General features: G+C 44.8%; 1 protein-coding gene across 8 annotated transcripts in view; it reads right to left on the bottom strand.

Moving 5' to 3' along the window:
• Positions 1-1,979: 1,979 nt before the first annotated feature.
• Positions 1,980-26,434, bottom strand: part of LOC106846658 (zinc finger protein 256-like) — a 52,499-nt gene continuing 28,044 nt past the window's right edge. For 4 of the 8 annotated variants that reach the window (XM_070498680.1, XM_070498683.1, XM_070498682.1 and 1 more), the window contains 5 exons: positions 23,692-23,767; positions 21,539-21,714; positions 20,483-20,609; positions 4,168-11,596; positions 1,980-3,515 (listed from right to left, as the gene is read on the bottom strand). In XM_070498680.1, the coding sequence (XP_070354781.1) occupies positions 9,276-11,596; positions 20,483-20,609; positions 21,539-21,571 (2,481 nt within the window). In that variant the 5' untranslated portion in view covers positions 21,572-21,714; positions 23,692-23,767 and the 3' untranslated portion in view covers positions 1,980-3,515; positions 4,168-9,275. The remainder of the gene's footprint in view (positions 3,516-4,167; positions 11,597-20,482; positions 20,610-21,538; positions 21,715-23,691; positions 23,768-26,434) is intronic. The other 4 variants (XM_070498681.1, XM_070498685.1, XM_070498686.1 and 1 more) reach the window with 4 other exon arrangements.

The following is a 26,434-nucleotide window of genomic DNA, read 5'->3' on the forward strand; positions in this document are numbered from 1 at the left end:
TTACACCGGGGAAATTGGCAAACAATACAAACCAGGATTTAATTAATTCTATTCTTGAAAGTCTAGACTTTAGAATATGTGAATTTTTCAGATTAAACTTAAAAGTGTATGATATATGTGGTCATTACATTGTGCCTAGCACAAATAAAATTGAGAAACAAAAATGAGCTGTTTATTTGTTAAAAGGGAAAGAGCCACAATTCATATAAAAGAAAACAGGCAAAAGATATGAACACATATTTTACCAAAAAAGATGTACAGATGGCAAATAAACACATGAAAAAAATACTCAAATCATGAATCCTTATGGAAAGGCAATTAAAACTACTGCTTGCTTATTAAAAGGGTAAATTCAAATAACTGACCATAACAAGAATTACCAAGGATGTGGAAGAACTGGAACTCTCACACACTCCTCGTGGGTACGCAAAAGTGAAGAACCATTTTAGATCACAGTTCAGAAGTTTCTTAATAACCTGAACATTCACCTATCCTATGACTCAAGCATTGTACTTTGAGTTACTAACACAAGAGAGGTGAAACATACATACATACATACATACATAAAGAGTATCATACACAAATGTTCCAGCAGCTCCATTTTCAATAGCCAAAACTGGAAGTTATCCAAATGCCCATAGACATGCGATTGGATAAACAAATGGTATCTCTGTAGAAAAGATACTACTCAAAACAAAAAGAATGAACTAGTCATATAAACATCATTGAAGAATCTCAAAATACATAAAACCATGAGTGGAACCAGAAAAAAATAAATATTTTATGAATCAAATCACATAAAATTCTAGAAAACACAAACTAATCTATTACAAATGAAGGTAAATCAATGATTGCCTAGAGGTCTGCCGAGGAGAAGGACAGTTTATAAAATGGCATGAGGTTAAATTAGGGGTGATGGAAATGTTCATTATCATGATTAGGAAGAGGTTTCATGGGCTTATATATGTATGTCAAAATTAAACAAATTGTACACTTCAAATAGGTGCAGTATATTGCATGTCAACTATACCTGAAAAAAGCTTTATAAAATGGTTCAAAAGAAAAGTCTAGATCTCATACTCTTTTCAGAAAATCAGGTTTGGCAATCCTATATTGACTCTCTTTCCTAATGCCTTGGAGGAGCAGCCTTGTCTTAGTGGTAGCAAATATTGATGAGCAATGAAGTTTGTTTCCACCTGGGTCAACAGGAATGCTGGCTAGGTCACAGAGCCACATCACTGGACTAAGGGATCTCACTTCAATCTATGGCCTGTGTAGCAATGGCCTTTTGGTGAATACCCCAGAAAGTCTAAGAGAATCCACAAAACCAATAGCTTTATTTTCTTTGACAATTATCTCAATTACAAAACATACATATGCTTGGAGGTCCTGAGAACTTCTGTGAACACTGTTCCTTCACAGTCACAGTCACTGGAGTATTTTTTGAACAACTTTAGGAGGGGCACATTCCATTTACTGCAGTCTCCTCCACTCCAGTGTTACTGTACCAATTATGGTTCCCCCAGGGCCCTGTAGTCTTACAGTGACCCTAGCCTAGTGAATTTGGAGCATCAGGACACATGGCTCCTTTGTAGGACCTGGGGTAGACAGTCCCCTCAACATTGCTGAGTATTATATAATACCCAGTGTGAACAAGAAAATAATTCATGTTGTTCCCAGAAGCACTGGAGGTTGTCACAACTTCCTGCTCTTCAGGTTGTTCTCTGAGCTCACAAAAAATCCTGACACCCAGTCCACAAATTAGGACCCCAAAACCCTACAGTTTTTCCTAGGAGATCTTGAGAAACAATGTAAATTAGGCCAAAATTGAAAAGAGAGATATATTCTTCCATCATACTGCTCTCTCTCAGACACACAAAGCATTGGAGCCCCACAAAAGCTGTTCACTCCTTAATGCTGGCGGAGCCCAACTGTTTCCAAATCACCTCATGCAGTGAACAGAACCCCAAGATCAAAGGTGGCTTAAACAATAATGCCTTTATTATTGCAAAAACAAAGCAACACAAGGCAGGCAGCTCCCAGGTTGTCCACTTGGGGGCTGGGAAAATCCAAGATAAGTGTCACATGAAACAGACATGTTGTCCTTGAAAATGTGGTCCTTATTGACAAGCAGCAGAATTCAAGATTTCCTCCAGCAAGTGGGGAGGAGGTAGAGGTCAGCTTCCCTAAGCCCACTGGGGTGATAACCGATGCACACTGTGTGGACCCGGCAGGTGGCAAAAGTGCAATGAAGTCTTCCACAGAAACTGGCAGTGACATAAACCTGGCAAGGGCCCTGGGCAGGTTAGAAAGTGTAACACAGCTCCTTAAAGATTCCCACATAACTGGAACTTAAGGAGAATCTCTCCACTGTGGATTGTTTAAGCATTGGCTTTAATTCAGGAAGATGGCTCCCTCACAAGTTCTCTCTTCCAGTGTAATTATATTAGGAAATTGTACATCCTCTGTACATGGAAGGCTTTTCTCCAGTGTGAAGTCTCTGGTGTTGAATGAGGTCAGATTTGCAGCTAAAGGATTTCCTACATTCACAGCACTGAATAGGTCTTTCTCCAGTGTGAACTCTCCAGTTCTGAGGTTAGAGCTATGGCTAAAGGATTTGCCACATTCTCCACACTCATAATGCCTTTCTCCTGTATGGACTTTCTGATGTGAACTGAAGCTAGAGCTCTGCTTAAAGGATTTCCCACGTTTACTGCACTCATAAGGTCTTTCTCCAGTATGTAGTCTCCTGTGGTGAATGAGGCTGGAGCTTTGACTAAAGGATTTCCCACATTCACTACACTCATAAGGCCTTTCCCCAGTGTGAATTCTCCGATGTATAATGAAGCTGGAGTAGTAAGTAAAGAATTTTCCACATTCACTGCACTCATACGGTCTTTCCCCACTGTGAACTTTCTGGTGCTGAATGAGGTTACATCTTCGGGTACAGGCTTTTCCACATTTGCCGCACTCATAAAGCCCGTCTCCAGCAAGGACTCTCTGGTCCTGAACAAGTGTGTCCGTGCAGCTGAAGGCTGTCTTGCATTCTCCCCAGTTGTGATGACTTTTTCCACTGCGAAACACAGCCTCACACTCACTATTATTTGGCTTCTCCCCAGTGTGAGTGAGATACTGACGGATAAATTCCATGCTGGCTAAAAAGTCCTTCCCAATCTCCTCACATGTAAGGGACTTCCCTGATGCAGGGACTGTGCAGTCCTTCATAAACGAGGCTCTGTCCACATAACTTCTGAAGGGTTTCTCTATAATGTGCTGCCCCTGTTGAAGGTTGGCAGTGAGATAGAATTGTTTCTGACATGTGTATGTTTCCTGCCCAAGATATGTTCCCTGGTGCTCAGCCAAGGGCAAAACTTCTCTCAAGATCAGGCCACCCATCTCAAAGGGTTGGGACTTCCGGGGAGATGAGCCTGCCCTAAGAGTCCCGACCTGTGACTCTCCTTGTACAGAAAGGCTCTGTTCAGAAGGTGCATCTCCATCTTCCACTACACAACAACCTGAAAGCAAAGAAGTGACAGTGAAGTACACATTGAATTTATTGGGAGGGGGCAAAACCATCACAAATGCACATGTGATACATTCAGGAACCAGTCCATGGGACTGCTTTCAGTAAAAGGGAGCTGGGGTCTGACTGAGGAAGCAGCTGTTATGCACTACTAGGGCCCCTAAGGTCACAGGACTGGACAGGCCTATCAGGCACAGGACACAAGGCAAGGGCAAGGCCCAGAGTGAAAGGCACATTATTCTTCTGTCAATGGCTTTTAGCAGCATTACGTGTGCTGGTGCCATGTGATGCTGTGCAGAAGTCTATGTCCAGCCCCAGGAAAACCTGACTGGCACAAAGTAACTGGTGTTCAAGGATTATTAAAACACACGGGCACAATTCAGGACACAACACTGTTGGAAAGTACTGTGGAGGGAGCAGTGTGAGAGTGAGATAAGCAGTCCAGAGAATGCGGATTACCCTGAGCTGGAGTCTGAATAAAAATGACTAGTAGAAAGGACAAGTTGGCACAGTGTCAAGAATGGAGAGGGAAGGTAGAAGTGAGATGTGGCCACTGGCAATGGCATCAAAACACAAGCAGGACAAGTTCGTGGGATGATGTGAACACAGCCCTGACATAACATCTTCCCCTAATTGCCATTCACCTGGGTCACGCCCCCTGTGAGCCCATCTTGTTGAGACTGGAGTCAGGTCCATCCTGTGAAGCACAGAGGACTCTTCTCCTAGCCACAGCTGACCAGTACATTGCGCCTGGAAGGCCCAAATCATAAGGGAGGGACAGGACAGGTCAGTGGCCAGTACTGGACAAGAACAACTCAGCACACAACAGGTGACAGGAAAGATATTTAAATAGTATATGAAGTACCTCCAACCATAGACAGGATATTGAGGTAGGTAGATAGGGAAAATGGGCAGTGAGGAGGGGGTCCAGGCATGTTGGTCTTCAGCTGTGATGAGCTCAAGGTATCGCGTTGTTCCATTCTTTTCTAAGCTGTGATGGATATCTCCTAGGTGTGTTTCCCGCGTGTGGTCAGCCTGTTCCCAGAGAGAAACTCATAGAACAAAGTTTTAATTTATCAAGCTATCAGGGAGTAAATACATAAGCAGAGCCCATAAATCAGGAAAGCATGTGAATTTTTTCAGAGTACTTGCAGAGCACTGAGCAGTCACACAGAGGGAGGGGCTGGGGCCATGTAGCATTAACAAGGTGGCCTCGCTTATGTTCACTTACACAAGCTTTGTTGTTACAAATGAAATAGATTTGTGGTTCTAAAAGGGCTGTTCTTCATATTCATTTGTTACCCCTGTTCTTTGTTCCTAGTTCTTGTCTTCCATGCTTTTTCTACCTTTTGCGGTTTTAACTGAGCATTTTATATGATACCATTTTCTCTCCTTTCTTAGCATATCAGTTATACTTAATTTTTTTTTTTTATTTCTTACTTTTTAAGTCATTGCACTGGAGTTTGCAATCAACATTGACAACTAATCCAAGTCCACTTTCAAATAACACTACACCACTTCCCAGGTAGTGTGAGTACCTTCTACTAACAAAACAAGCCCACTTTTTCCCTCCAGTCCTTTCTATCATTGAGGTCATTGGTTCCACTTATATAGAAGCATAATAAGCATATATATATACACACATACAAATAAGATACGCAGATAGAATACATTGTTGGTATTACTATTTTGAACAAATGGTTCTCTGTCAATCAATTCAGAATAAGAAAAAAAAAAAACACTTTTTATTTTACCTTCGCTTATTCCTTCTTCGACACTCTTCTTTCTCTATATAGATCCGAGTATCTGACCAAGATCATTCTCCTTGTCTCTAAAGAAGTGCTGTTACATTTCTTGGAAGGCAGGCGCTATGGTCTGAACGTTTGTGTCCCCGCAAATTCATGTTGAAATCCTAACCCCTGAAGATGATAGTGTTGGAGCCGGGCCCTTGGGAGGTGCTCAGGGCACCAGGTTGGGGCCCGCGTGAACGGGACCAGTGCCCTTAGGAAGAGCCTCAGAGACCCCCAGCTCCTCCCCGCACGTGAGGACGCAGCAAGAAGGGCTGACTCCGCACCGGGAGGAGGGTCCTCACCGCAGAACTCGCCCAGGCTGGCGCCTTGACCCGGGCTGCCCAGCCTCCAGCGCTGGGAGAAACAAACGCTGACTCTCACACGCCACCCGGCCTGGGGCATTTCGGCACAGCGCCCCGAACGGACCGAGCTGGCAGGTTTACGGGCCACCAAGCCCTCACTTTTTGCTTGGCTGACGGAGGCTCCGTCTCCCTGCACCGATGGAGGGTAATTTTGTGGGCACGCAGCTCTAGGAAGGTCAGTTTGCTCTCAACACTGCCCGGGCTTCTTTCCTCTCCTCGCTCGCGGCGTCTGAGGAGACGGCGGCGGTCGCTCTCGGTCCCCTAGAGGGGAGGGGTTTCCCCTCGGGCTTCTTTCACGAAGGTCCCCTGACTTCGATCTCCCGTCGTTTGCAAACGACATGCTACCCGGGGGTCTCGGCATCTTCCCTGCTGAGCGGTCTCTGGGCGTCTGCGTCTGGGGCTCGCCGGCTGACGGCCGTCTCTCCCTCGACGACAGACCTCGGACGCCGAGTCGCCCGCCGACGTCCCCGCGCCGCCAGGGGGCGCCCGAGCGGCGGGACCGGAGGCTCCGCGCGTCCCGGGCCGCGGGGCGGAGGGCGGGGCGCTGCCGGGCGGGCGGGAGCGGGGTCGGCGCCGGGCCGCGGCCTCAGGGGCCTCCCGGGCAGCAGCGCAGGGAGCCGTGGGCGGGCGTCCCCTCGGGTCCCACGCGGCCCGGGTCTCGAAGCGGTGGCGCCGCGGAGGAAAGGCCTGCCCAGGGTCCCGGGGGCGCGGGGGCCGCCGCCCCAGCGGGAAGGCGGGAGTCCTCCCGGAGTCGGGGCGCCGGGAGAAGCGGCCCACAGCGCGGGGAACGCCCGGCAGGGGACCCCGCTGGGAGACCACCAGGCAGTGAGGACGGAGGGAAGGGGGCCAATGGCGAGACGGACAGCGGTCCGAGGGGACCCGCTCACAAGGTCCCGGGTGGGGTCGGAGGCGCCACCGGAACCGCAGGTGTCAGCTCTGACCCCTCATTGTTAAGGCGAGGCCACTCGGGTCTCCGAGACCCCCGACGTTCGGGGAGGACCCTCGCCGCTGACCCGCGTGTGAGGCCTCTGCAGCCTCCCGCCTTCCCGCAGCACCGCAGCTGCTGCCCGGCCTGGGGGAGTGTCCCGCACACGCCAAGGCTGGTTTCCCGCCAAAGCCCGCGGACCCGAGTGGAATCTTGCGCTCCTTCTCTGAGCACATCCCGCTTCCACGTGGGAGCACTGACACTTGGGGAATTGGCAAACACTACGCACCGGGGCTAGATTTCCTGTATTACTGAATGCCGGGACTCAAGCGATGGACGTTAAGGTCACAATGCAGACGAAACTTAGCCATGTAGGGTGTTTCTGGCCATGACATTGTGTGTAACAGAAATCTCTGTGAAAAACAATGAGGAAATATCCTTCCAGTATTTACAATGACTCCATTCAGAAAAAATGTCACTCACACCGTTTAACAGAGTAAAACTCCAAAATGTCTTTGTGTTTCAGACTCTCATTTGAAAATGAAGAGGGAAATAGCCATAACTCAATTGTAAGAAACTAGGCAATTGGAAGGAACAGAAATCGTACAAAAAATAAACAATTGGGAAATAATGAAAAATGCTCAAAATCACGAATTCTTTGGGCAATGCAATTAAAACGACACTGAGACAGCACTACACACTTATTAAAAGGCTGACACTGAAGACCCTATCATGTACTGAAAGGGATCTGGAAGAAGTCGACCTCACACACTCCTGATGCGAGTGCAAAGGGAGCAATCATGGTAGATCACAGTCTGGCAGTTTCTTCTAGAGTTAAACATTCATCTACCCTGTGGTTCAGACATTGCCCTCTTACTTACTGACAAATGATAAAAGAAACATATAAAGAACTGACACGAATGTTTGTAACAGCTTTATTTTCAATAGTAAAAATCTAGCAATATTCTAAAAGCCCATAAGCAGATGAATGGGTATATCAGGGGTATATCCAAAGATAAGGATATTACTCAGCAAAAGATGAGCTACTCATATATCATCATTGCTGGGTCTCTAATTATGAAACATAAAGGAAATCAGAAAAAACAATAAACAGTTTATGATTCCAATCATATAAATTCAAGGAAATGCAAAGGTATCTACTGTAGGAAAGTAAATGATACGGTAGCTGGAGAGGTGGGAAGGTCGAGCAGAGATCACGATAGGATGTGATGTAAATATACCGAGACACCTAAGGTCATTCTCAGGACTGTGATGATGGTTTCAGAGGTTCATACCTATGTCAAAACTTATCAAAATTGTACACTTTAGATACATGCAGTTTAGTACATGTGAACTATACCATTAGCCTTACAAACTGGCTCAAGACTGCGGCTGGCTTGGTGGTACAGGAGTTAAGTTTGCAGGCTGTCCTTTGGCAGCCAGGGGTTCCCTGGTGAGGACCTAGCACCATTCCTCATGCCACACTCGGCAGCAACCCACATAAAACAGAGGAAGATTGGGAACAGATGTTAGCTCAGGGTCAATCTTCCTTACAAAAAAAAAAAAAGGCTCAAGAGGAAAGAAAATCTGTATGTCCCACTCTTTTTGGAAAAGTTTACAACCCTACATTGTGGTGGTCTAGCAGTTAAGATTCAGAGCTCTCACTGCTGGGGTGGGTTGATAATCGGTCAGGGAACCCCACAAGGAAAAACTCTCTGCTGCTCTCAAATGCACTTGAAGTTCTCACACCAACCCTCTTGTCAGGATCATCACTGAGCCTCCTGAATCACAGCATCCAGGCCTCAAATGAGGACCAGAAAGCCCTGCAGTCTTTCCTGGGAGGCTGTGAGCAGCAATGGAAATTCTGTCAAAAGTGGCAAGTTATTTTCTGTCATCACACTGTCTCTCCTCAGGCAAAGTATGAGACACCTAAAAAGTCTTTCACCCCTTCATGCTTGTAGAGCTAAAATCTGTTTATGAACTACCCCACACAGTAAATAAACACCTTAGATGAAGGAGGATTTAAACTGTAAGGCCTTCATTATTGTATCAGACAAAGCAAGGTGCAGCACGCAGTTCAAGTTCATGACTTTGAAGCTGGAAAAGTTCATCCCAAGTATCATGTGACACCACACGTCCTGAAAAAGTCAGTCATTCTCTGCAAGCTGCCAGCCCAACTCATGGTATTCTCTGGGCCAACAGTGACTCAGGTCCATGTGCAAGGTAGTCAAGGCAGAGGGAAAGCTGACCCCCGAGGGCTCAGGTGACCGCTAACTTGCTCTAATACATGGGAGAACAGAGGTCAGCTTCTCTGAACACACTGGGGTGGTGACTGACACACACTGTGTGGACCTGCCAGGTGGTAAAGACGAAATGGTTTAGCCACAGAAACTAGGAGTGACATAAATCTAGAAAGAGCCTTGGACAGTTTAGAAAGGACAACATACTTACACAACTTTCCCTCATGACTTAATCTTATAGAAAATCTCCCCACTGCATGTTCAGATGTATGAGTATCAATTCCAACAGATGGCTCCTCAGTTTCCTCTGGTGTCAGTCCACTAAATAGGAAACTGTACATTCCCCTGCCCATCTAAGGCCATTCTCTAGTGTGAACTCTCTGATGTTGAGAGAGGGTAGATAATCTCATAAAAAACTTCCCACGTTCACTGCAATCATAAACCTTTTCTCCTGTGTGAATTCTGATGGTAACGGAGATGGGGCCTAGAGATAAAAGACTTCCCACACTCACTGCACTCATAAGGTTTCTCTCCAGTGTGAACTCTCTGATGACAACGGAGTTTGGAGCTAGAGATAAAAGATTTTCCACATTCACGGCACTCATAAGGCCTTTCTCCTGTGTGAACTCTCTGATGATAACGGAGGGTGGAATTAACGGTAAAAGATTTTCCACATTCACTGCACTCATAAGGCCTTTCTCCTGTGTGAACTCTCAGATGATATGTGAGGGTGCCACTACTGGTAAAAGATTTCCCACATTCAATGCACACATAAGGCTTTTCTCCTGTGTGAATTCTCTGATGATGATGAAGGTGGGAACTAGAGATAAAAGATTTCCCACATTCACCACATTCATAAGGCCTTTTTCCTGAGTGAACTCTCTGATGATAACTAAGGCCAGAGGTAGAGGTAAAAGATTTGCCACATTCTCTGCACTCATAAGACCTTTCTCTATTATGAATTTTCTGATGTATTGAGAGGTTAGATTTTTGGCTAAAAGATTTCCCACATTCATTACACTCATAAGGCCTTTCTCCAGTGTGAGCTCTCTGGTGTTTACTGAATTGTGATCTATCCTTAAAGGTTTTTCCACATTCGCTGCACTCATAAGGTCTTTCTCCAGTGTGAACTCTGTGATGATAACGGAGGCTTGAGCTAGAGGTAAAAGATTTCCCACATTCACTGCACTCATAAGGCCTTTCTCCTGTGTGAACTCTCTGATGATAACGAAGGGCAGAACTAGAAGTAAAAGATTTCCCACATTCACCACATGTGTAAGGCCTTTTTCCTGTATGAACTCTCTGATGATAATAGAGGGTAGAACTACAGGAAAAAGATTTCCCACATTCACTGCACACATAAGGATTTTCTTCTGTGTGAATTCTCCGGTGCTGAATGAGTGTGCACCTATTTTTAAAAGATTTCTCACACTCACGGCACTCATAACGCCTTTCTCCCATGTGAACTCTCTGGTGTTGACGAAGGTTAATGCTGGAAGTAAAAGTTTTCCCACATTCAGTACATTCATAAGGCCTTTCTCCTGAGTGAACTCTTAGGTGTGTAATGAGGAGATATCTTTGGGTAAAGGACTTCCCACATTCACTACACTCAAAAGGCCTTTCTCCAGTGTGAACTCTGTGATGATAACGGAGAGCAGTACGAGTGATAAAACATTTGCCACATTCACTGCACTTGTGAGGCCTTTCTCCAGAATGAACTCTCTCATGATAACGAAGGTCAGATCTGGAGATAAAAGACTTTCCACAATCACTGCACTCATAAGGCCTTTCTCCTGTGTGAGATCTCTGATGGTAACTGAGGGCAGAGCTAGAGGTAAAAGATTTCCCACAGTCACTACATTTATAAGGCCTCTCTCCAACTTCAACTCTCCTGTGCTGAATGAACACAGAGCTATGGCTAAAAGGTTTTGCACATTCACTGCACACAAAGCTGGTCTCTCCACTGTGCCCTCTCTGGGGATCAATGAGGACAGATTGGTGGCTTAAGGATTTCCCACATTTGCTGCACTTCCACAGCCTTTTCCCAGAATGAATTCTTCGATGTTGAACAAGGGCCGACCTTCGCCTAAAAGATTTGCCACATTCTCTACACACATGAAGCCCTCTTTCAGGGTGGACTCTCTGGTGCATAACAAATGAGGATTTGTACCTGAATGTTTTCCCACACTCACGGCACACAAAACACTGTTGTCCAGTGTGGACATCTTGGTCCTGAATAAGTGTGCCTTTGGGGCTGAGGGCTTTCTTGAATTCTCCCCAGGTGTAATGACTTCTGTTTGGTGAAGTGGCCTCACACTGGATGATTTTGTTTGGCTTCTCCCTGGTATGAGTGGTCTGTTGCTGTCGATGTCCCAAGCTGGCCAGGAAGTCCTTCCTAACCTCCCCTGACGGAAAGGGCTTCCCCGAAACATGGAATCTGCAGCTTTTCACAAATGAGGCCATTTCCACACTGCTTCTGAAGGGTTTCTCCCCCATGTGCTGTTCCTGGTGCCGTTGAAACTTTGCACTGAACTCAAACTGTTTCGCACAAGCCCCACACCTCAACAGTTTCAGGCTGTGTTGTGTTCCCTGCTGCTCAGCCAAGTGGAAAATCTCTCTCAAGACTGGACCACACATCTCACAGGGGTGGGTCTTCTGGGAAGATGGGGCTGCCTTGGGAGCCCTGGCAGCTGAAACTTCTACAGAAACGCTCCGTTCAAAGGGAGCCTGCAGACCCTCTGCTCCACAGCAGCAACCTGAAGGCAAAGAAATCCCGGTGAAGTACATGTTGACCACAGGGAGGGGCAACCCCAGCACAAACGAGCATCTGTCTCATCTCACAGTGAATCTATGGGATGCTTTTCAAGATAAGGGAGTTGGAATCCAGTTGAAGGGGAAGCTGGCTTTTGTGTATTACTGGGCCCCTAAGGTCACAGACTGGTGGAGACCTCGCCAGGAGAAGGATACAAAGACAGCGTGTGACACAGGAGGAGAAGCAGCATCTACACTTTGTTCTCTGCCCACAGCTTCCTGCAGGACCTTTTCTGCTGCTGATGTGAGGCTCAGCAGAAGGTGCAGCCAAGCCCATGAAAATCTAATCACATCAGATTTGCTGCTGCTCAAGGTCAATTTAAGGATATGTTCACAGTTCACAGCCCAACACAAGAGGGCCACTGGTGGAGAACACTGCAGAAGGAGTGGTGAGAAAAATGAGTCATACGTGGAGTCCAGAGAGGTGGAGATTATCCCTGGACTTGAAGTCACACAGGAAATGACATGTAGAACTGACAACTTACCAAAGTGTCAATATGGAGAAGGCAAGGTAGAAATGGAGGGTGGCCACAGGCAATGGAACCAAACTTGGATGAACAAGGGAGGCTCCTGCTACGATCTGAACACGGGCCTGAAGCACACTGTCCCCAGCTGCCACTCAGCAGACCCAGGTCCCCGAGCCCAGCCTGCCATGGCTGTAGTCATGTCTATCCTGCGACACACAAAGAACTCTTCCTCCTAAGCCTTAGCTGGGCAACTGCATGGGACACGGAGGCTACAAGTCCTAAGGGAATGACAGGAGAAGTGAATGGCCTGCACTGTCCCGGAGCAACTCAGCCCACAACAGACCACAGAAAAGAGATCCAGGTGAGTGATCTCAGTGGGCTGGAGGAGGAAACCAGCCTTTGCCACCAACAAGAAACAATTAGACAGCTATCTATGATCAAAATTGGCCCTTGGAGGGCTCAACAGCCCAATGAAAACACCACAGCAACACAGTGGAACATAAAACAGAGAATAACCACACAGAAAAGATCACTGAGGACAGTGACTTAGTGAAGACACCTGGAAACGACCAGGAAATAAGAAGGGTAAGGCTGTGTGTATCAGCCAAAGGACAGATGCCATCATGGTCCCCAATGGCCTGCCCTGCAGAGGACCCTAGCAGCCTCTGCTGCAGAGAACCTCCACAGCCCCCTGACACCTGTGGCCAGCAGCAGTATGCACAGCAGAGGAGGCCAAGTGTTTATAGACATGGACCCCCCATCTCCCTGCTCTTCAGATACACTGGCAGTTTTCACACTAAGGTAACTAACAGCTATCACCACGGGAAACTTGCCAGAGAGTAATTTGCTAAGCTGCGCCCCTGCGAGAGCAGAAGCTATTGCTTCATTCCATGAGCAGAAGCCATCCCTTCAACCCTGCACACACCCCAGACACCAGAGCCACAACTGCTCCAGGGTTGCCCATACTCCACAACCTTACTCCAAGACTATCACCCAAGCGCCTGTACCTCAGGCACCAGAACCATGGCTGCTGTGGGCTAGCCAGCTGCTCAGACCCCAGAGACACTGCCTGTGTTCAGTCCTAGTCAGAGGCTTCATCACTGCTCAGTGTATGACTGCATCTTACAACGTGAACTCAATGCCGCTGCAGGCTATTCAGCATCTGGGACCCTAGAACTACTACTACTCCACATCTGTTCACACCTTAGAACCCAGATCCATACCTGCACCACAGACACCAATGCCGCCACCACCGCCATGAAGGCACCCAAGAACCAGACTTGGCATTAAGAGGGAATCCCAGACAAAATATTTCCCGTGGGAGAAAGAGATCAGGAGGTCCCCATTGGTATTCCCCACTGCTGTGAACACCTACACCCTTAGCTGTTGAAGACCCCTGCAATCTCGCTGATGCTGACCTCAGGTGACATAGCTGCACAGACACTAAGCTGCTGGGCTTTCCTGTAGTAGGAACTGTCAGACCCCACAGAGATGGTACAGCTACACCCTCACATAGGTGAAGAGCTTCCTCACCAAAACCTTTCAGTCAAATCTAGAAGAAGTGACTGCTCCATGTGTTGTATATAGACACCAGCACAAGGCTGCAAGAAATACAAAAATACAGAAAACATGACACCCCTAAAAGAACACAATCAGCCATCAGTAACACCAAAAAAATGTATATCTATGAACCATCAGACAAAGACTTCAAAGTAATTGTTTTAAGGAAGCTCTGCAAGCTACAAGAAAACAGAAATAAACAACTCAACAAAATATGGAAAACAACATGCAAACAAAACAAGATTTTCAACAGAAAGATAGAAAATACAAAAAAGAACCTAACAGAAATAACAGTGCTGAAGACTATAATGAATGAAAAAATGCAATAGAGAGCATCAATAGCCAACTTGATCAATCCAAAGAATGAACATGAAACTGAAGGTAGGTCCTTTGAAATCATCCACTCAAAGAAAAAAGACAAAAGAACTACAGAGTGAAGAAAGCCTACCTGAATTATGGGACATCATGAAACAAAACAGTATTCCCATTATGGGAGCCCAAGAAGGAGAAGAGAGAGGGGAAGGGGTAGAAAGCTTATTGAAAGAAATAATGGGGGCCGGCCCGGTGGCACAGTGGTTAAGTTCACATATTCCGCTTCTCAGCGGCCCGGGTTCGCCGGTTCAGATCCCGGGTGCAGACATGGCACTGCTTGGCAGCCATGCTGTGGTAGGCATCCCACACATAAAAAAAAAAAGTAGAGGAAGTTGGGCACAGATGTTAGCTTAGGGCCAGGCTTCCTCAGCAAAAAAGAGGAGGACCGGCAGTAGTTAGCTCAGGGCTAGTCTTCCTCAAAAAAAAAAAAGAAATAATGGATGGAAACATCTCAAATCTGGGGGAGAAGTGGACATCCAGGCACATGATGCTCATAAGTCCCCAAACAAGTTCAATCCAAATAGGACTTCACCAAGACATATAATAAAATAAAGAAGTAATGAAAAAGAGAATGCTGAAAACTGCAAGAGAAAAGAAACTCATCTTATACAAGGGAACCATCATAAGGATAAGAGCAGTTTTCTTTGCTGAAACACTGCATAGCAGGGGAGAGTGGGATGATGTTCTAAATGCTGAAAGAAAAAAACTGCAAACGAATACTTTACCAGCAAAGCTGCCCTTGAGAAATGCAAGAGACGGGGCCGGCCCTGTGGCCGAGTAGTTAAAGTTCCACGCGCTCCACTACAGTGGCCCAGGGGTCACGGGCTTGGATCCCGGGTGCAGACCTACTCCACTCACTAGCCATGCCATGGCAGCGTCCCACATACAAAGTGGAGGAAGACTGGTACAGATGTTAGCTTAGGGCTAGTCTTCCTCAGCAAAAAATTAAAAACAAAATAAAAATTAAAAATAAAGAAATGAAGGAGAGAAAAAGACTCCCAGACCAACGGAAGCTGAGGGAATCATCACCACCTGACCCACCCTCCAAGAAATGCTAAAGTTCTTCAAGCTGAATTGAAAGTACAGTAATTAGTAACACAAAAACATAAAACACACTGGTAAAGGTAAGTATACAGTCAAATTCAGAATACTCTAATACTGTAATGGTGCATTAAACACTCAACTCTAGTATAAAGGGGAAAAGATAAAGAGTATGAAAAATAACTATACCTGTAGTAATTTGTTAATGGTTACACAATATAAAAGATGTAAACTGTGACATTAAAAACATAAAATGTATACGGGGGGAGTAAAAGGCTAGAGTTTTTGTACGTGATCCAAGTTAAATTATCAGCTTAAAATACAAGGCTGTAACTATAAGATGTTTCATATAAGCCTCATGGTAATGACAAAGCAAAAAACTATAGTAGATACACAAAAGAGAAACAGAAAGGAATGAAAGCATATCATCACGGAAAATCAGAGGAGGACAGCAAGAGAGGAAGAAAGGAACCAAGGAACTACAAAACACCAGACAATACTTAACAAAATGGCAATAGTAGGTCCTAATAAAATTCTCCAATGAAAACACATACAGTGGCTGAACAGAAGAAAATACCAAGATCCAACTATGCTGCCTACAATAGAGTAACTTTAGCTTTCAGGACACACACAGGCTGCAAGTGAAGGGATTAAAAAAGATACTCCATGCACATGGAAACTTAGGGCGCAAGGGTAGCAATACATATACGACATAAAAGAGACTTTTAGTCAAAAGCTGTTGGAAGAGACAGAGAAGGTCATTATATAATGACAAAGGAGTCGATCCATCAGGAGAACGTAACGACTGCATGTATATATGCACCATACATCAAACCATCTAAATTAAGTATTAAGCAAATACAAACAGATCCGAAGGCAGAAAAAACAGCAAGAGAACATTAAGAGGGAACTTCAATATCCCCCTTTCAATCATGGGTAGATACCCAGACAGAAAATTAATAAGGATATATTTGAACTGAACAACACTTTAGTCCAAATGGATGTAACAGACATATAAACAACATTCTATGCTACTTTAGCAGAATACATTCTTCCCAATGCATATGGAATATTCTCTAGGACAGATCGTCTTATGTCAAGTCTTAACAAATTTCAGAAGACTAAAATCATATCAAGTACCTCCTCCTAACACAATGGATCAAACTAGAAATCAGTAACAGAATGAAAGCTGAAAAATTCAAATATGTGGACATTAAACAACACACCCCTAACCAACCAAGAGGTCAAAGGAAGACAAAGAAATATCTTGAGCCAAAAGAAAATGAAAACAAAACATATGGAATGGGCAAAAGCAGTTCTAAGAGGAAAGTTTAAGAGTGATAAATGCCAGAATTAAGAAAAAAGAAAGATCACAAATAAACAACCCAACTTTACATTCTGAGGAACTAGAAAAACAACAAACTAAGACAAAAGTTAGTGGAACAAAGAATAGCAAAGATCAGAGCAGAAATAAATAAAGAAGAAGCTATAAAAATAATAAAAAGGGACCAGCCTGGTGGTGCAGCGGTTAAGTTCGCCTATGCCGCTTCAGCAGCCTGGGGTTTGCCAGTTCGGATCCCCGGTGCAGACCTACACACCACTAGTCAAGCTATGCTGTGGCAGGCATCCCACATATAAACTAGAGGAAGATGGGCACGGATGTTAGCTCAGGGCCAGTCTTCCTCAGCAAAAAGAGGAGGGTTGGTGGCAGCTGTTAGCTCAGGGCTAATCTTCCTAAAAAACATAAATTAATAAGATCCACAATGCTAAGAGCTAGTTTTCTGAAAAGATAAACAAAATGGACAAACCTGTAGCCAGACTAACTTATAATAGAAAATTCAAATGAATTAACTCACAAATAAAAGAGGAGGAATTATAACCAATAGCACAGAAACACAAAGGATCATATGACTACTATGAACTGCTATACGCCAACAAATTAGATAACCTAGAACACACAGATAAATTCCTAGAAACATACTACCTACCAAAACTGATTCATGAAGAAACAGAAAATCTGAATAGATGAATAGCACGTAAAGAACTGAATTGGTAATCAAAAATCTCCCAAGAAAAGGCCACAGACAGATTCACTGATGAATTCTATCAACATTTTAACAAGGATTAACATCAGTTTTTCCCAGAGTCTTCCAAAAATTAGATGAAGGAACACTTCCAAACTCATTTCAGGAGGCCAACTCAACCTGATACCAAAGCCAGACAAGGACACTACAAGCAAATTACAGGCCAACATCCCTGATGAACAGATGTTAAAAAACTCAACAAAATCCTAGGCAACCCAATTCAACAGCACATGAAAAGAATCATACACTGTGACCAAGTGGCATTTATCCTTGGGATGCAAGTAGTTCATCATAAGGAAGTCAATAAATGTGGTAGACCACATGAACAGAAAGAAGCAAAACACAATTTGATCATCTCAATAGATGCAGAAAAGCATTCGAGAAAATTCAGACTCCTTTCATGATAAAACCTCTCAAAAGATTAGGCACAGAAGGAATGTACCTCAATATCACAAAGGTCATATATGATAAGCCCACAGGGACCAGATAAAAGCTCTTCCTCTAAGATTAGGAACAAGTAAAGGATACCTACCCCCATCACTGCTGTTTGAAACAGTACTACAAGTCCTAGCCAGCACAATAAGGCAAGGAAAACAAATGAAAGTTCTCCAAACAAACAAAAAAAGAAGTAAAACTGAATTTGCAGATGACACGATCTTATATAAAGAAAACAATAAAACCTCCACTAAAAAACTGTCAGAACAAATAAATGAACTCAGTAAATTTGCAGAATACAAAAATCAAGACACAAAAATCAGCTGCATCTACACACTCATCATAAAATATCTCAATAAACATTAAGAAATCAGGGGTTAGCCCCATGGCCTTAACAGTTAAATTTGGCATGCTCCACCTTGGCAGCCGGGTTTGGTTCCTGGGCGCAAATGTACACCATTCATCAGGGGCCATGCCGTGAGGGGGACCCACATACAAAACACAGGAAGATTGGCACAGATGTTAGCTCAGGGAGAATCTTCCTCAGGAAAAAAAAAAAAAGAAAAGAAAGAAATTAAGACATCAATCCCATTTATAACAGCATGAAAAACAACAAAAGACTGATAAATAAATTTAACCAAGCAGGGAAAAGATCTGAACACTGAAAACTATAAGACTCCAATGAAAGAGACTGAAGACACAAATACATGCAAACACATTCCATGTTCCTGGATTGGAAGAATTATGATTGATAAAATATCTCTATTACCTAAAGCAACCTACAGATTCAATGCAACCTCTACCAAAATTCCAACAGTATTTTTACCAGAAATAGAGAAAGAATGCTAAAATTTGAATCACAAATGACCTCAAATCTTGATCAAAAAGATAAAAGTTAGAGGCATCACACTTCATGATTCAAAATATATTATAAAACAACGGTAATCAAAACAGGACAGTACTGAAAAAAAAAGACACACAGACCTATGAAACAGAACATGGAACTTAGAAATAAACCCACACTTACACAATCAACTACTTGCCAAGTGTGCCAAGAACACACAATGAGGAAAGGATAGTCTCTTGAATAAATAGGAAAACAGGATAAGCACACACAAAAAAATGAAACCAGAACCCTATCTTAAACCACTCACAAAAATTAACTTCAATTAGGTTAAAGGCTTAAATGTAAGACATGAATATATACAACTCTTTGAACAAAACAGAAAAAGCTCCTTGACATTGATTTTGGTAACGATTTTTTGGATATGACACCAAAAGCACAGGCAACAAAGGCAAAAATAAACAAGTCGGGCTATATGAAACTAAAAGGCTTCTGCATAGCAAAGGAAGCAATCAAAATGAAAAGGGAGAAAATATTTGCAAATGTTGCATCTCATAAAGGATCAATATCTAAAATATATAAAGTACTCACACAACTCAATAGCAACAGAACGATCCAGTTAAAAATGGGCAAAGGACATGAACAGATGTTCTATGAAAGAAGATCTACAAACGGCCAACAGGTATATGAAAAAATGCTCCTCTTCACTAACCATCAGGAGAATACAAATCAAAAGCACAGAGAGATATCACCTCACACCTGATAAAATGGCTACCATCAGAAAGAGCAGAGATAACAAGTCTGGGGGAGGGTGCAGATGTAAGGGAACTCTGGTTCACTGCGGTTGGCGTGTAAAAAATAAATAAATAAAAATCACAGAAACAGTAGAATGCCAGGAGCTGGGGCATGGGGGAAACAGGGTGACGTTCGTCAAAAGGTACAAACGTGCAGTTATGAGTAAGTTTTGAGAATGTAACATACAGCATGGTGACTGTAGTTCATACTCTACTGTACACCTGAAATGTACCGAGAATAGATGTAAAGCATTCATAACAACAACAAAATAATAATAAGGTAACTTTACGAGGTGATGGATGTTTAGTTAACTTCATTGTGGCAACTATTTCACAATGCATATATATATATATATATATATATATCAAATCATCACGTTATACATTTTACTATACAGTTGACGTCCATATCCATGGGTTCCACATCCGTGGATTCAATGAACCATGGATCAAAAATATTTGAAAAAAGAAAATTCCAGAAAAGTTTCAAAAAGCAAACCTTAAATTTGCCAGGCACCGAGAACGATAGTGAATACACGTGAATGAAGACAAGTGTAGTCAACTATTTACATGGCATTTACATTGTATTAGGTATTATGATTAATCTAGAGATGATTTAAAGTATACAGGAGAATGTAGGTGGGTTATATGCAAAGAGCAAATAAGGGACTTGAGAGTTTTTGGATTTTGGTATCCATGGGGCGGATGGAACCAACACTCCATGAACACCAAGGGATGAATGTATATAATTTTCTATCTAGACACGACTGAAAACAAGGGAAAGGAAACTGATCTAAACACTACAAACCATGCAGGAAGGCAATGAAAAACATCCCATGGTTCAGGTAAGTAGTGACCATGACAATGCCTACATGCCTGGCACAAGTGGCCATAAGGAAACGTCAGGGAAAAGAAGGAACAAAGCCTGGGATACAGAAGTGATATATGGATCTGGAAACAATGACCCAGAGAGGGCAAGCTCGGTGGAATCCGTGAAGCTCACTGCAATACCCCCAGCCTGGATGCCTTTCCTAAGAGGGCTCCGTACAGCAGGTACTGGGGCTGCAGGGGAGAGAAGAAGGCGGTGCACACACCCAGCCCTAGCAACACGGCACCACCCAGAAAGCTGGGGGAGCAAGTGGTGTCCACGGTCCATGAGAAAAACGACTGAGAAGGGCTGTGGGGAGGGAATACAGCTTAGTCCAGCTCTCTGGCGAGGCTGTGAGAGTCTTACCCAGAGAGGATAAAAGCGCAAAGTTCTCCAGCATCACATCCAGGTACAGGCGTCTCTGAGCCTCATCCAGGAGCCTCCATTCCCCCCGGGAGAAGTACACAGCAACATCGTGAAATGTCACACTGTCCTGTAATGACGGAGACAGATGAAACCATCAACACTCTCTCTGAGATCCCACAATCCATCTCACCACACACTCATCCTCCCCCACGGCTCCCCACCTCAGAGGAATTCCAGGCCAGGTGCCACTGAGGCCCACCCTATCCTCAGGGTCCCTTTATTCACTGTGTTCAGCCGTCAGAAACATCAGGCAGGGGGGCACAGAGACCTCATCCAAGCTCTGGTCCTGTACTGTAGGGTCTCATCCACCCTGTCAGTCAATTCCCCTGGAGACTCTAGACTTGGACTCCAAGACACAGCCAAACATGGGCTCGCGCTTCACCCTTCAGTCTCCAATACCAGGGCCCGAGGGCCATCGGCTCACGCTTCCTGTCAATGTGTACGTCATGCTGTAGACTGTACCTCTCACGTCTTCAGTGCCCACAGTTGCACTCCCAGCTCTGCATTTAGGGAAATCCCAAAGTGCTGCTCTGAAGGCCTCCTCTACACCTTTGATCCTTCTCAACATCAGCCCCTCAGGAGCACCAGCTCTGCGCCCTCGGACCAGGACTCCGCTCCCTGAGCCTCCCCGGCCTCCTCACCCCTTCCCGTCTGTTCTCTCCGAGCAGCTCCTGGAGAACTTTTGAAACCCCAACACGCACCGCGTCCCTCTCTGTTCACAGCCCTCCGGGCTCCGGGCCCTCGGACTGAAGGAGCAGCCCCTCCCCTGCCGGTCCAGGCTGGAACCCCCCTCACACTGTTCCCTAGAATACAACGCGGACCCGGGTCCCCTCTGCCCGGCCCCGCGGCCCGGGACCCCGCCCGCAGCCACAGGCCCCACGAGCGCCTCCGCGGCCCGGCCCCGGGGCCTGGGCTGCAGGCCCGGGAGCAGCGCCCGCCCGAGGGCTGGAGCTCGGGCTGCGCTGCGGGCGGGGCGGGCTGGAGCCGAGCGCTCACCTGAGCCGGCTCCCTCCGCGCGTCCGCCGCCATCGGCCTCGGGGGCGGCGCGGGGCCGGGAGCGGCAGGAGACGAGGCGCCGGGCTGCGTCGCCGAGTCTCAAAGCCGCCTGGGCCACGGGGCGACGCCTCTTCGTCTGTCCCCTCAGCCTTGACAGGCGGTCCGGAGCCTCCAACCTGCGGGAACACCGCAGCACACTGAACGACGCCCACCATGCGGTTATTGCAAGTCCCGCCTGACGGCACCGCCTCCCGCGGAAACGCGGCTTCTCTGCCTTGATTGGCTGACGGGCGATGACCCCACTCGCACAGCCTTCTGGGTAATTCATTTCCCACTGACCTGCCGGGAGCCACCGGGAGTTTGTAGGGAGCATTCAGGAGTAAGAGGGAAGCCACGCCGCAAGGGGCACTGGGAAACGGCAGCTCTCTTCCAGAGGCTGCGGAGGGGCTCGGCTTGGTCAAGGGGCCGTCCTCAGATGTTGGAGAACTGTCTGCAACTGATCGTCCAACAGTTTGGAGACATTATTTCAGACTAATGCTCACCATGTTCCCAGCGTCTACAAATATCTTCCAGATGCCGTCACAGCCATCAATGTACATACTACTGCATGGAGTGATGCAGACACACAACAGAGTCACTGGAAACTACATCCGATAAACATTATCGTATTGTCAGTCTGAGTATGCTTGCTCAGGACAGAAGAAATACTCCAAACAAGGCAGGCACAGGAAGGATGCTGGCCCCCTTGATGCAGGAGCACACAGATGGATCTCTGATAGTGCTTCCCACAGAACGCTGGTCTCCTGCCTGTAGTTAAATATTGTCTCCAATTCATGGAGCCACACTTTTACCTACTTAATACGCCTTACTCCACATTCTGACAAATATTCGATTCCTTTCGGAATCTGACATCCACTTCAAAAAGAGAATAACCAAATAAACGCTGTTTTGGTATAGGACAGTGCCTGCGTGTTTTTGCAATCTTCCATCATTATTCATCTCTTCACAGTAGGCCTTGTTTCATCTACCCCATGCACATCAGTATATTATTTCACTTATAATCAGACATCATGTATTTTTAATGCATAATCTCTTCACAATGTATTACTCAAATCTAAGTTTTTTCATAACTCCAATAACTTTATCACACATCTTAATATTTAAAATTACGATAAATGTGCAATCAGTTCTGAATTGTCTCAGTTGTAGTATTTGTTGTTTAGGGCAGACTGATTGCAATCTGCATAGAAAATATGTCTTTAGGCAATTATTAAGTGTGTCATGTTTCTCTGTATGTATCGACCCCGCATGGCTGGACCAGAGCCAAGTAGGCGTGAGGCACTGCAGTCTGCAGACATTTAAGGGCCCCCCTGCTTCTGCCAGTCAGAGGTAGTTTGTTGTTGTGACCTCCCTAGAGATCTGGGTGGCTATGGAGCCCCGTGGCCTGTGGTCCCTCTGCGCTTCTGCCCCAATCCACTCTTCACTGTACCAGGGGAGGAGTGGTTTGCTTCAGGTAGGAGTCAGGCTCTGAGATCTAACTGCTGAGGCTTATCACCTGGGTTTGTCCCCAGCAGCCTTGTGACCCTGGAAGAGTTGTATGGTCTCTGTACCTCGAGATATAAGTCAACCTAAGTTAAACATAGCTGTTTTCACAAATGTACAATATCTCAGTGGCTAGCACAGGATGAGGTTTTTTCCTCCTTAGGTATGTCCGCATGCGTCAGCAAGAAGCTCTGCACCTCACGGTGATTCAGGGCCCAAGGCACCTTCTATTGTCAACAAGTGGCTTTAATGCTTCTCTGGCATCAGCTGAACAAGAGGAAACCAGAGCGAAGTGGAAGAGTCACATCACTTCCACACAGGTGACTTCCAATCACCTTCTGTTGACAAGGACTAGTCATTTGGACACCCTTGTGTGCAGGGGGCTGGGAAATGAGGTTGAGCTGTGTTGTCAAGAGAAGGGCAAACATATTGCATTCACATGTATTCACTGTATTAACCTTCCCCACTGGGGCCCTCTGCAAAGGCGAGGGGCACTGTCAGAAAGGTTGCACCTGCTTTCCCTACGCCCACCAACTGCACTACCTAGTCCCAGTCCTTGTGAAACTTGGAAGAATTAAGAAACTACTTTCTAATTTTTATTCTATACTAACCTTTGGGATGAATCACCTTTATAAATAAATATCCTCCCGTGTCGATATTCATTGATTTTCGATCTTGTACTCCAACCTGAAATATAGCAACGAAGCAAATCACTGCCTTTTCCCCTGTATTGCTTTCCTTTTTTTTTGAGGAAGATTAGCCCTGAGTGAACATCCGTGTCCATCTTCCTCTACTTTCTACACTCTATACTTTTTGCCAAGCAGTGCCATGTCCGCATCTGGGATCGGAACTGGCAAACCCCGGGTCGCCCAAGTGGAACGTGCGCCCCTAACCACTGATGCACAGGGCTGGGCCCCTCCCCTGTATTTCTTGAAAAGAAACTGCTATGTTGGAAGTTAGAAAATGGCACAAATTACAGCCCCCCTCCACTCAGATATCTCAATGATTTCTAAACACAGCAGAGAAGCACAGAGAATACAGCCTATACAGAGAGGCAGAAATAGAGAGTGAGAATTGGGAATATGTTAAAAATAAGCAATTAGTGTGTGAAAAATGGTAGAATCAGAAACTGACAAAGGCATTCTGGATTCAAAGCCATCCTTTATAAAGCCTATATTCCTGTGAAAGCTGACACTTTGTCTCACTGCCTTGGTTGTCCAACCTAAAATTAACAGGAATTTACTAGCATTTTAATTTGCTTAAAAGGGACAATTTATGGTACTGCACTAATGAAAAACAATAGGAATGCTAACAAAAGACTCTTAATATAAATAAATGCTCCTTGGGCTCACAAAGATTTAGACCTCCAGTGTTTATGGAGGGTCTGTGAAATCACATGGTCATTTCTTGGATATTGGAAAATGCTGTTCCCGGAAACCAGCTTCTGTGCTCTCCACTTCCTCCAACACTTATGTTCCTATCTGGTCTGTGAATTTCAGCTGTAGACAAAAAGTGATTTTCCATCTAATTGACAGCTTTTCTTAGTCAAAAACCAGTAACAGATTTTCCTTAAGTGGACTTAAGAAGGTAATTTGGCATTTAAAATACCTCTTTGAATTGTTATGATGGTAAACATCTACACCTTAGAGTAGACGCCATGACAGATCCAGACAGATAGTAAGTGGAGATGGGAAAATGAATGGTCCTTTTGGAACGGATGCTGAAGATCCCTCAACTTCCTTTTCATCTGGGATCTTGGAATACAGTGGCCCTACAACATCCTAAAATGTCTTCACATTTCCTGCAAGGATCGTTTCTACAGATTTTTCTTGCCTAATTCACCTCAACTGGAAACATACCTTTTGAAAGTTTTTACCGCCAGCCTCCAGGGCTCTTTCCCTTCCTCCAGTAAGAGGACCCCATGTGCCTTAGTCCTACAAAGCTATAGCACTCAGGGAAGAGAGGCCGCCACAGAAAGATTAGAGAAAAAATTGAAGGATGCTACTGAAATGGGACGATAAGCTCCAGAAATAGCACAGTGAAGCTGCTCATTTCCTTGGGAACATGGAACAGAAATTCAGACATTCACTTAGGAGGCTCCCTGGAAACTGAGAGTGGCAGAAGATTAGAAGTAACAGGTGCTCAAAGTCTTGCACAACCACATGCATGTATAAATCTCTGTGAGCCGAATCTAGCCATTGACCCTCTTTATAAGAGAAGTCTATGGCCATGTCACAAAATGTCACCTGAGATGACTGAGGCCTGTTCTGTCTCTGGACAAATGGTAATATTGTCCTGGTTGTCAGAGGCAAAAGGTTTCAACACTTACTATCTGTCCGTATCTGTCATGGCATCAGCCCTAAGATGTAGGTGTTTACCATCATAACAATTCAACTACCAGGAACAATCATGGTGCTTCTATGCAATAATGATGAAATAGGAACAGAAGACCTTTCCTTCAGGAGATAATTGGACCAAAGAGTTCACATTCAACATTCCGGGCGTTGTGTCGCATATACTCAAGTGCTGAGTTGTGTCTGTAATAGCACCAGTGATAGGAACATAACTAAACCCGAGGCTACAACACCTGTCTCCAAAAGGAAATGGTCAAGATGATACACTAAGGTTCAGCTCATGAAAAAATGATGCTCTGGATTCTGAAAAAAATAGACATCTTTATATTTAAGACAGACAAACATGCTAAGTAATTTATAAATAAAAAAGAAAAATATACTTATGATGTATATTTAAATGATTGTTGACAGTCATTTGATGATTAAAATAATGAGACTCCTGGGTGAGAACAGTGATAGTATCATGTCACAGGTATTCCTTGACTAGGACTTTACATAAGGGCAAAGAATGAAAAAAATCGCTAGGAAAATATTCTTAGATATACTCAGATATCCTTTCCTCAGTATGCATCCACAGTGTTATCTAAAGTACCAAACTTTTAGAAAAATTGTAAATGATGAAGAATAGCTTACTGGTTAGTCAAATTACTAGATGTGCATAAAAACAAGACATTTGAACCAGCATTTTCAGGTTTGGCAGCTCATCTTTCCTCTCAGAGTGGTTGGTTGGCTCAATATGCGATGACCTCATTTGCAAGTGTTGCCATAGGTCAAGAGCCACACTGGTATTTGACTGTAAAGAGGGGATTTTAAATTTCTCAGGTATTCAAAGCTGTCAGGTAGCCTCATTATAGAAACTGAAAAATATGCCACCCTTGCCTATTTTCCACAAGGGTTCAAAATGAAAGACTTTTACAAATCTCACCTGATAAATCATGGAGTATAAAGCACTGTGTTTTATTCCAGCAATATACGGACTTTTCTTTCATATTTTAAACAT

The sequence above is a fragment of the Equus asinus genome, chromosome 26, assembly GCF_041296235.1.
Source record: "Equus asinus isolate D_3611 breed Donkey chromosome 26, EquAss-T2T_v2, whole genome shotgun sequence".
NCBI classification, from domain to species: Eukaryota; Metazoa; Chordata; class Mammalia; order Perissodactyla; family Equidae; genus Equus; species Equus asinus.